Here is a 12,405-nt window from a genome sequence, read left to right as displayed (position 1 = left end):
AAAGACCCCATCAGAAGGTAGATCACATATGGTTCTTTTTCCCTCACTCCAACCAACATGGATTATCAACTTCTCCAGTAGCAACACATAGAGGCCACAGGGGAAAGATATAGTTCCTGATTTTAAGAGCTTGCTAGTGTTGCCAAGATAAGTATCACTGTTACCTGAAGTCCCAGGAAGACCTGGACTTCCTGGAAGCCCAATTCCAGGTTCCCCTCTTTCTCCTTTCTGGCCTCGGTAGCCTAAGGGAGAGATATATAAGAAGAAGGACATAAAAAGTAAGAGAATTCTACAGCAACATAACACAAATAAAAACTATGTTCCTAGTCTAGGATATTTTTTTAAATTGTTCATTAAACATATAGCTAATATTCTATTTTAGCTATCTGTTCTGCATTAACCACATATTAAACTTACATATCAAACAGATTAGATGCAACAGGCAATGAGGACCTTAGAAATATGCAACTACTATCAAAAGTTGAACTTGTCAAATGCTTGAGAGTGAGATTTTGGGCCCTGAAAATGATAACTAAATAACTCAACTCAATATTCAAATCTTCTTTCAAATAGCTATGACAAGGTGTAGGAGTCATCTTTAATAGAATTTTGACTGGAGGGTAGGAACAGGCTAAATGTAAGTACCTTGAAAGAGTTCTGTCTACTACAGAGACGACAAGAAGCTGGGCTTTAGTCTAAAAATTGAAAGGAATGAATGGAATAAAAACTCATACTTTCAATAAATGACAGTAAGAGTGTGATACATGTGAATCCACCCCTCTATGAGTTAGGAGAGGACAAAATCAGGACTTGGTTCAAATTACCATCTATAACAGCCTTATGTCCTTTCTAATAAAGTGAAAACAGCAATCCTGTTTTAACATGGCAGTTTGTTACACCAAAGGGTGAGGAACTTCAGCAATTCTAGCAAGCAAGAGAAGACTGAGGGATCCTTCCAAACTCACTTCATCAATTTAAGATACTGTAACCAAATTAATTAGGTCTAAGCTCTCTGTACATTTTAAGATATGTATAATAATTCTTATTACTGAATATGCTTATTGTCACCTCAGATAGAAAAGTACAGAGGATTTATGCCTCTGGGAGTCCTTATCCCTGCTTTAAAAAAGCATAAAACATTTTTTAAAATCTGTGTTTTATATGATGGCATCCATGTAAGACTTTGAAGAAAAGGTTCTGTCACTATAAGAATTTCACAGTGATAGTAAATAGAGTTTTAATTTCTAACTTTTTCATGCTTAAACCATGGCTTCTAGTCCTGAATGAGCAGAGCAGTCCTGAAAAATCATGCAGACACACAGCAAGGGTCATAAGTAGGACAGCATCTCAGTAGGAAATGATGGGCGTTATCTTAGTGTGCCTGTCTATGGAGGTGTGTTATTACAGCTGACCATGGTAAAAGGAGAAATTGTAATGTTCTCTATGGACAGTATATAGGACAAATTAATTCTCATTATGGTTCAGAGTTAGACTTCAGTTTTGGGGTTACCAGTCTTGATTTGACCATGTAGTGTATACATTATTATCCAAATAACATTAGCAATGTAGTCACTGCATCATCATTTCTTGGCTTTGGAGGTATGACCTGACCATAAATGTAAAAATAGTGGAAAAAAGGATCTACATTTAAGATATATTTTGAGGTGCAGATTGGAAATATATCTAATGGGAAATCTTCATACATTTATATCTGAAATCGATGTTACAGAAATTCAGTACAATACTAGATCCTAGTACTCTAATTTGATACCTATTCAACTTTAAAATATTCCCAGGATTTCTTTTATATAAGTGACTCTCATTAAACATATTTAAACAACAAGATAAGATGTTTTACTCAGGGTCATTTTGAAAGCTATCTTTCAAATGCATGATTTCAACTTTTCTATAGTAAAATCACATTTAGTTCTTGACACATATTTGATAGTCCAACCTAGGTTTTACTGTTACAGAAAGACTGGAAAGTTGGCCCTTAAGCTATCTCAGTTAAGTACTCAAGATTATAGGCTAAAAAATAAAGAGGAAAGAAAAATAACTAAAGATATATACACTTTTGATTAATAAGACTTTGATAAAATTCCAAATAAATATATCTGCTAAAGCCTGCATATAGGGCATGGCAAAAGTAGATTTACAGTGGTTTTTATGGAAAATAATACAAAATTAATAAATAATACAAGAATAAACTCTGTTTCACGTACTCATAACTATAAATCTACTTTTTCCAACCCTGTATTTAAATTCAGTTCTCAGATTTTAATTAAGGCAAAAATTTGTTATCCCACATGGATTTAAGTGAACATGGTATCACAAAACAAGAAACAATAGCTTATATGTTTGTATAATCGGGTAACATTTACACTTCTCCCAAAAAATATAATTTATTTGTACAAATCTCTCAGCTCATTGGGTTAATAACAACCTACTATTAACAGATAAAGCTGTTGAACTGCACCAGGTCCCAAACACATTACATATGAAGGCTGCTACAAAGTCATAAGGTCTAATTTTATAATTGCTTCACAACAAAACTTCAGATAGTAATGCTAATAAAGTCAATACTAGTAAAGTTAATAAAAACAGCTTTCTTACTCTCTAGACTTTAGCTTTTCACCTATTAGGGTACACCTTGAATTTGGAGAAGACTAAAATGTGGGTCTATCTGCAAATGAACATGTATGTTCATCGCCTAGAAGGATGCAGGGTGACAGTTTGATATCACTGGAGCCTCGGCAGGAAAACAGAGACCGAACAACGGCAGTCTCCTAATCTCAGGTGCCTGGAGGTTCTAGTCAGCGAAGAAATCGGTGCTTGCTGTAGGTTTTCAGGTGATAGACATTTTCCCCAGTAGCGAGGTTTCCATTTCCACTCCAGGGAGAGTGTCCCAGAGTTATGAATCGGGGCATGTAGACGCTTACTGGACAAATGAGACCAGTACAGGAATGTGACAAGACTTTTCAGAGGGACAATTCCTCAAGTCTTATAATTTGTTCAGCTTCCCTGGTCTCACTTATTATGGACCACGGGGCCTGTCAATCATTTTGACACACACATGCCTCCCATTACCTCAGCCCCCTACTGCTAACAAATTTGAAAGGTGAAATCTGTATTAGTCACAGGAACCACCTTATAGGCCACTGGCTTACAAATAACAGCAAGTTTCCTTCATTATAAACCAACAACAGCTAAAATTTAAATGTTCAAAAGTTAGAACAATCTCCCCAACAGTGTCTTTTCAAAACGAATAGAGGGCAAATGAAATGGCTGGATCTGGTTTCTCTTGACTCCACATCCACACAGTGTAGGATTTTTGTTTGTTTGTTTTTGTTTTTTTTTTAACCCCAAATGGACAGGGCTTTCAAAGAGTGTCGTCTGTTCTTTGGGTTTTCACAGAGGTGGAGAACCAGCTGTGATTTGGAAGGAGTTTCAATAAAATTCGATCTAATAAAATTCATTCAAGAGGCGAAGGTCTGTCAGGAAAACACCCCTCCCTTGCTTACACATGGGAATCCAGCTGGACCTAGGCTTCTTTACCCTCATGCGGCTTCTGCTCACCCAGGCAGCACGTGTGAGTGACCAGGCCCCACACGGCAGACCCCAGACTGGGCCGCACACCCAGGACTGTGCTCTCAGGGCACAGCGGGAAAGCCATCACCAGAAACCCACAGGAAGGTTCAAATATAAAAAGGCCCGGAAGTGCTTTTGAATTTAAAAAAGGATGCCAACCATCACTCCCTCTGAGAACTCAAACGAGGTGACCCAACAACTGGAATCAGAACAATTTACTATTTTCACTGCAAGATCAGGGCGCTAAGGGAGGGTCCAACAGTTTTCATGATCAGAACCTCAGCAGGAGGAGTCCCTTTTCCAGCTTCTAACACTCTCACATTGTTTCCCCCTTGTTTTCTTCATGTCTCCTGCTTTTCAAAATAAGCACAGGAAAGTAATGAGATGGACCCCTTAAAATTTTTGTCCTTTCCTAAACATAGTAATATAATAAAGGACTCATTCTGTAGTGCATAGTTCAAACCAAACCAGTATATTTCAAATGAAAATGGATTTCTTTTCTGAAAAAATAATTCTTTTAGAAATTCCAGAAGAGCCAGCCTCAAACAGAATTTGTGATTGGGCAGAGCGCAGGGCTGCTTGGCGCCCACATTTCGTTTTCCATTCTGGGCTGCATTTCTCACTTCTGCCTCTTCTCAAACTCAGCCTAGCTGTGTATGGAGAGGGCTCCTTCCACAGCAGCAGCTGAGGTTTGCAAGGTCACTAGGCTAACAGTGTTATATGCATTCTCTTCTTTTCTTTTTGAGAAAACGTTTACATTGAGTGGAGCAAAGTTTTGAAGTTGCATGCGTAACTTCATCTTCTGAGCACATCATATCTATTTATTTATTTATCAGAGAATAATGCTTCGGTTCCTTGTAAGTTTCTGGAGAGGCACCGGAAACCGAACGGCAGCCCCTTGGTTTCTTTTGTACAGTCAGATTTTCCTGTAGCAATTAGAGAGGATGATCAGAACGGCATGCCAACAGGCAAATATTCCTTAGAAAACAAATCCCATATTTTGCAAGTTTCATTTTTCTGCTGCTTTTCTGGCATTTAACAGGCACTGAGAGGAGATAGCTTGCAAACACTGAGGAGCCGCTGAGCTGAATGATAGTCAAGATAGGCCTGTTGTCAGAAACTCTCAGATAAGACAAAACTCTCAGGTGAAACTAAACCTTGATTAAAAAAAAAAAAGTTGAAAATAATTTGGGGAAGTCTTTCAAATTCAAAAATTGCCCTGGCTGGTTGGCTCAGTGAACAGAATGTCAGCCTGATATGAGAGCGTCCCAGTTTGATTCCTGGTCAGGGCACGCATGAGAAGCGACCATCTGCTTCTTTTCCCCTCCCTCTCCTCCTTCACTCCCTCTTCTCCTATGGCAGCCAGTGGCTCGATTAGTTTGAATGTTGGCCCCAGGTGCTGAAGGTAGCTCGCATCAGCTTTGGGCAATAAAAATAGCTTGACTGATATGAGCACTGGTTCCTGATGGGGTTTGCTGGGTAGATCCTGGTCAGGTGCATGTGGGAGTCTGTCTCATGATGTCCCCTTCTCTCACTTAAAAAAAGAGAGAATTGCTTCAAAAATCTCTATCATTAGTGCAAAGAGGCTATAAGATCTCCTGGGTAGAGCAGCAGGGAAAAGCCATAGAAATCCTTCATAAAAGGGAAGGTAAGTCAGCTGGTGAGTAGAAGTCTTGTTTCCACAAGCTGTGCTAATACTGTGGACTTAGTGTTGCCTCTGATGGAGAGCCTTCCAGATGGACTTTTCCCACGCAGGAAGGGAGCCTGGAGACAGGTGTCTGTGTGGACAGGTGACTCCAGTTTCAGAACAGTTTTCCTCAATATCGTGACTTTTCATTGTCCATGTCCTCTTACACCACCACTGTTGGTGGCATCTGGTCAAGGTTTTTCTCCTCTGGGTGTTAACAGTCCTTACTCTTCATGTCTTTTGAGGCAGCAAATGTCTTCACAGGGGCTTTCAAGCCCTTTGTTCCAGGCTCATAAGCTCTGACTTCAGAACAGACCCAACTGCTGGTAATAACTGCCTACCCTCTACACAACAGTGTACACACAGAAGACTACACCTGATGCTACACTTTTCCTCCAACTATCTGCCAAACCTCTCTGTGATCTCAGGAAAAGATAGAACGTACTGTTTAGGTAAACTGCAGTGGCTTTACTATTGTTATTTTATACTGTGCTAACAAAACCAGGAGCCTTGTCACACTCAATTGTAAGTAAGGACCCTAACAGACCCTGTAATTGGGGACAGTTGTTGCTCTTACGGGCTGAATGAGGGCATGTCAATCACCTTGGGGCACTTCCTACAGCAAACAAGACTCTATGCTATAGAGGAGCAGTAGGAAGGATTGTGAACTAGTAAAAGAAAAATAATTCTTTGGATATATGGTATTTTGGACTGTATTCTTAAGTAATTTTGTTAACTTTCTCTTTTCTCCTTTATATAAGCTTTTATTCCAATATGGGCTCTTGAGCTCCTCTATGGTAACACATGAAAAACCATTTCCCTGGTCTTATCTTTCATGGCATGTACGCACTGGATTTAGTATTTCCTTGTCGGAGTTGTGAATGTTTTAAACCAGGGTCTGTTTGGCCCCTTTGCTAATTGCTAACCTATTTCTAGAAAAGGGCCTTGCCAGATTAACCTAGTCAACCTACACCCAAGATCTTGTCTCTTGTAAAGCTGTCAATTTTTTTTCCAATTTAACAAAAGTCTTGCTTTAAAAATGTAAGAAACCCTAGGAGAAATTCTTTAAAATTCAAAAGTTACCATCCACAGGTCTATTAGAGGGAGAAGGATTCAAAATTTTCTCAAAAACATATTTTGGTCTCAACTCACTACTTATAATAGCTTCTTTTAATACATTTCCCTCAGTTTCTTTAAGGTCCTACAATGGTGATTCTTTCTGTACATCAAGAGGGCAGTAAAAGCAACTCGGATATTCCCAGTTAATAATGATATATAAGCACCTATTATTGCTGTTATCATCACAACAAGTATTATTAAAATACAGTTAGATTAGCAGATAATTGTCAATCAGTTCTAATTTGAAAGAGTAATAGTTAACAATCTGTTTCTAGAATGTCAAATATTAACAGGATATTCTATATAAATCATTTTTATATACATGGACTTACGTGTTATTAGCATGTTATAAATACTGAGCATTAGAGAACTGGTAAATAAATATTATACTTGAAGACATACCCTGGGGTCCGGGATCTCCTGGCGGCCCGGGTAACCCATCTTTTCCCGGAGGACCTGGCCTCCCATGAGCTTGGGCAGCCAACATTGCTGCTGGCAGCTTGAGCTGGGACAGGAACACAGCCATCCTCTCTGCATTTATGAAAAGGAAAATAATATGTCATGTTATGGAAATACGTATATGTCAAAAATTTTCAAATATAAATATTTTTTATACATGAAATTTAACAAAAAAAAATATTTGGCTTTGGATTTAAGCACATCTAATTTACCAACTGGTCAGATTGCTGAGATTTCTTTTTTGTCAAATAAAATAGATTGCACACAGTTGTTTGACTATACATGCAGATCAGCTGTGCTGATCACAGCCTTTGAGAGGTTTCAGCACTTCAGAGACTCAGCGGATCTAGTAGACAAACAATAACCTAGAACCTAATTAACCTCATTCTCTGGAGAGAATTTAGGTTCATATTAAAAAAGGGTTTTTAAATAAATTATAGCCACTTTCCAACAATCTTGTGAATGTGTGTATGGTGATTTAAAATATGTTCACAAATTCTTTGGTACTCCCTTCCAAGTGGAATTAGATGGTGTCTAATTCCCCCATCTTGAGTGTGGCCTGGAACTTCTGTTCCACTTCTCATAAACGGAAAGAAGCAGAATCGACAGTGTGTAACCAGGGAGCTGAGTCACACGAGGCACGGTGGCTCCTGGCTGCTCTCTCTTAGATCGCACATCTTGGGGGAAGCCAACCGCAACACAATGAGGACACTCAACAAGTCTTGTGGAGAGACCCAAATGAGGACAAACGGAAGCTACCCACAATCAGCCACCTAAGTACACTTATCTTCCAGCCCCACTCAAGCTTTGAGATGACTTCAGCTCTGGCTGACATCCTGATTGACTTCATTATGGACCCTGAACCAGACCAAACAAGTAAGCAACCCTTCAAGTCCCTGACTCACAGAGGAAAATGTGACATAATAAATGTTGTTTTTTTAAACCACCAAAGGTTTGAGATATTTTCTTATGCAGCAATAGATAACACATATAGAATTTGACACTTTAGATCCTTGAACAAAACTGCATTATTAATAAAGGGGTATATTTACTGAAAAGTTGGTCTTTGGCTGCAATATTCATTATGATTTCAGTGTTTCAATTTCTTCACTGGCAAATATTGTACTTTGTCAACTATTTTTTTTATTTTTTTGCTTTTTAAAGAAAATGTCTTACACACCCTCGATAGTATTCATTTTTTTCTGGTTTGACTTCCAGTTAGTCAGACAATTATTTAGCCAAGGTGAGGAGGAAGGATGTCTAATTTGACCAAAGGAAAAAGTCCAGCATTAGTGCAGATGAGCATGAGCTTACTGAATCCCAGGTGTAGACAGAGGGAAACAACAGAAAGTTTCCATCCATTTCTGGGAACCTGAGAAAACACTGAAACTCAAAGCATGCAAGTTATGGGAAGTGGACAAATTATCCAGAAGATTTACAATGTAAAAAATGTGTGTGTGTGTGTGTGTATTATTTTTTTTAAAGATTTATTTTTTTTAAATTTTATTTATCCATTTTAGAGAGGAGAGAGAGACAGAGAAGGAGAGAGAGAGAGGAGAGAGAGACAGAGAGAGAAGGTGGGGAGGAGCTGGAAGCATCAACTGCCATATGTGCCTTGACCAGGCAAGCCCAGAGTTTCGAACCAGCGACCTCAGCATTTCCAGGTTGACGCTTTATCCACTGCGCCACCACAGGTCAGGCTAAAATATGTATATTTTGTATGTTTTGAGTAATGTGACGTTTATGAAGTGAATACTTCCTAAACAAGCAATGTTGTCTTCTCAAGGAACGGATCATTGTCATTTGCAGTTTGGTTCATCTAACAAACTGCCTGGAGTCTAATGCTGTTCATCTGGGTCCTAAAGAAAGAATCCCAGGAGGAAAGAGGTGTTTCAAGGTGCTTCCTCAGGTAAGCTGACGTCCTTAGGCTATGAGAGCATCTTTATAGGTGGGGTGGTGGCATGTAACTATTAATACTTAGATACTTAAAAAATAAGTTAGCAATGCTTTCAGATCAAATGAGTATACACTATAGAACATTGGTGTATTAATTACTCATGAAATCAAAAGGGTTTGGAAAATGAAAATGTATATATAAAAATATAAATGAGAATTTTTACTCTAAAATAAATTCTAAATAAAACATATTATTAACTAAATTATTATTTTTTTTAAGCTTTTTTTTTTTTTTAAATAAATTTTTATTAATGTTAATGGGATGACATTAATATTTCAGGGTACATATATTCAAAGAAAACATGTCTAGGTTATCTTGTCATTAAATTATGTTGCATACCCCTCACCCAGAGTCAGATTGTCCTCCGTCACCCTCTGTCTAGTTTTCTCTGTGCCCCTCCCCCTCCCCCTAACTCTCTCCCTCCCTCCCTCCTGCGTCCTCCCTCCCCCCACCCCTGGTAACCACCACTCTCTTGTCCATGTCTCTTAGTCTCGTTTTTATATTCCACCAATGTATGGAATCATGTAGTTCTTGTTTTTTTCTGATTTACTTATTTCACTCCGTATGATGTTATCAAGATCCCACCATTTTGCTGTAAATGATCTGATGTCATCATTTCTTATGGCTGAGTAGTATTCCATAGTGTATATGTGCCACATCTTCTTTATCCAGTCTTCTATTGAAGGGCTTTTTGGTTGTTTCCATGTCTTGGCCACTGTGAACAGTGCTGCAATGAACATAGGGCTACATGTGTCTTTACGTATCAATGATTCTGAGGTTTTGGGGTATATACCCAGTAGAGGGATTGCTGGGTCATAAGGTAGTTCTATTTGCAGTTTTTTGAGGAACCACCATACTTTCCTCCATAATGGTTGTACTACTTTACATTCCCACCAACAGTGTATGAGGGTTCCTTTTTCTCCGCAGCCTCTCCAACACTTGCTATTACCCGTCTTGTTGATAATAGCTAATCTAACAGGGGTGAGGTGGTATCTCATTGTAGTTTTGATTTGCATTTCTCTAATAACTAATGAAGCTGAGCATCTTTTCATATATCTGTTGGCCATTTGTATCTCTTCCTGGGAGAAGTGTCTGTTCATGTCCTCTTCCCATTTTTTTATTGGATTGTTTGTTTGTTTGTTGTTGAGTTTTATGAGTTCTTTGTAAATTTTGGATATTAGGCCCTTATCTGAGCTATTGTTTGAAAATATCAGTTCCCATTTAGTTGACTGTCTGTTTATTTTGGTATCGGTTTCTCTTGCTGAGCAAAAACTTTTTATTCTGATGTAGTCCCATTCATTTATCTTTGCCTTCACTTCTCTTGCCATTGGAGTCAAGTTCATAAAATGTTCTTTAAAACCCAGGTCCATGAGTTTAGTACCTATGTCTTCTTCTATGTACTTTATTGTTTCAGATCTTATATTTAGGTCTTTGATCCATTTTGAATTAATTTTAGTACACGGGGACAGGCTGTAGTCGAGTTTCATTCTTTTGCATGTGGCTTTCCAGTTTTCCCAACACCATTTGTTGAAGAGGCTTTCTTTTCTCCATTTTGCGTTGTTGGCCCCCTTATCAAAGATTATTTGACCATATATATGTGGTTTTATTTCTGGGCTTTCTATTCTGTTCCATTGGTCTGAGTGTCTATTTTTCCGCCAGTACCATACAGTTTTGATTATTGTGGCCCTATAATATAGTTTAAAGTCAGGGATTGTAATGCCCCCAGCTTCATTCTTTTTCCTTAGGATTGCTTTAGCTATTCGGGGTTTTTTATAGTTCCATATAAATCTTATGATTTTTTGTTCCATTTCTTTAAAAAATGTCATAGGAATTTTGATGGGAATTGCATTAAATTTATATATTACTTTGGGTAATATGGCCATTTTAATTATATTTATTCTTCCTATCCAAGAACAAGGCATATTTTTCCATCTCATTGTGTCTTTTTCTATTTCTCTTAGCAATGTCTTGTAGTTTTCGTTATATAGGTCCTTTACATTCTTTGTTATGTTTATTCCTAGGTATTTTATTTTTTTTGTTGCAATCGTGAAGGGGATTATTTTTTTGAGTTCGTTTTCTAATATTTCATTGTTGGCATATAGAAAAGCTATGGACTTTTGTATGTTGATTTTGTATCCTGCGACCTTACTGTATTGGTTTATTGTTTCTAGTAATTTTTTTGTGGAGTCCTTTGGGTTTTCGATGTATAGGATCATATCATCAGCAAAAAGTGATACCTTTACTTCTTCTTTTCCGATATGGATGCCTTTTATTTCTTTGTCTTGTCTGATTGCTCTGGCCAGAACTTCTAGCACCACGTTAAATAAGAGTGGAGAGAGTGGACAACCCTGTCTTGTTCCTGATTTAAGGTGGAAAGTCCTCAGTTTTACGCCATTTAATATGATGTTGGCTGATGGTTTATCATATATGGCCTTTATCATGTTGAGATATTTTCCTTCTATACCCATTTTGTTGAGAGTCTTAAACATAAAATTGTGTTGTATTTTATCGAAAGCCTTTTCTGCGTCTATTGATAAGATCATGTGGTTTTTGTTCTTTGTTTTGTTGATATGGTGTATTACGTTAACTGTTTTACGTATGTTGAACCATCCTTGAGATTCTGGGATGAATCCCACTTGATCATGATGTATTATTTTTTTAATATATTGTTGTATTTGATTTGCCAGTATTTTGTTTAGTATTTTAGCATCTGTATTCATTAGAGATATTGGTCTGTAGTTTTCTTTCTTTGTGCCATCCTTGCCAGGTTTTGGTATGAGGGTTATGTTGGCCTCATAAAATGTGTTTGGAAGTATTGCTTCTTCTTCAATTTTTTGGAAGACTTTGAGTAGAATAGGAACCAAGTCTTCTTTGAATGTTTCATAGAATTCACTAGTATAACCGTCTGGGCCTGGACTTTTATTTTTGGGGAGGTTTTTAATAGTTTTTTCTATTTCCTCCCTGCTGATTGGTCTGTTTAGGTTTTCTGCTTCTTCATGACTCAGTTTAGGAAGGTTGTATTGTTCTAGGAATTTATCCATTTCTTCTAGATTGTTGTATTTGGTGGCATATAGTTTTTCATAGTATTCTACAATAATTCTTTGTATATCTATGATGTCTGTGGTGATTTCTCCTCTTTCATTTTGGATTTTATTTATTTGAGTCCTGTGTCTTTTTTCCTTGGTGAGTCTTGCCAAGGGTTTGTCGATTTTGTTGATCTTTTCAAAGAACCAGCTCCTTGTTTTATTGATTTTTTCTATAGTCTTTCTGTTCTCTATTTCGTTTATTTCTGCTCTGATTTTTATTATCTCCTTTCTTCGACTGGTTTTGGGTTGTCTTTGTTCTTCTTTTTCTAGCTCCTTAAGGTGTGAAGTTAAGTGGTTTACTTCGGCTCTCTCTTGTTTGTTCATATAGGCCTGAAGTGATATGAACTTTCCTCTTATTACTGCTTTTGCTGCATCCCAGAGATTCTGATATGTCGTATTTTCATTTTCATTTGTCTGTATATATCTTTTGATCTCTGCACTTATTTCTTCTTTGACCCATTCATTTTTTAGAAGTATGTTGTTTAGTTTCCATAATTTTGTGGGTTTTT

General features: G+C 37.6%; 1 protein-coding gene across 1 annotated transcript in view; it reads right to left on the bottom strand.

Annotated features, from left to right (window-relative positions):
* The window catches only part of COL19A1 (collagen type XIX alpha 1 chain), a 329,506-nt gene that overhangs the window by 139 nt on the left and 316,962 nt on the right, over positions 1-12,405 (bottom strand). The window contains exons 48-49 of the mRNA XM_066252988.1: positions 6,797-6,925; positions 165-242 (exon numbers count right to left, since the gene is read on the bottom strand). Coding sequence (XP_066109085.1) covers positions 165-242; positions 6,797-6,925 — 207 coding nt within the window. The remainder of the gene's footprint in view (positions 1-164; positions 243-6,796; positions 6,926-12,405) is intronic.

Source organism: Saccopteryx bilineata, chromosome 1 (genome assembly GCF_036850765.1).
Source record: "Saccopteryx bilineata isolate mSacBil1 chromosome 1, mSacBil1_pri_phased_curated, whole genome shotgun sequence".
Classification (NCBI taxonomy): domain Eukaryota; kingdom Metazoa; phylum Chordata; class Mammalia; order Chiroptera; family Emballonuridae; genus Saccopteryx; species Saccopteryx bilineata.
This window is presented reverse-complemented; position numbering and strand designations above follow the sequence as displayed.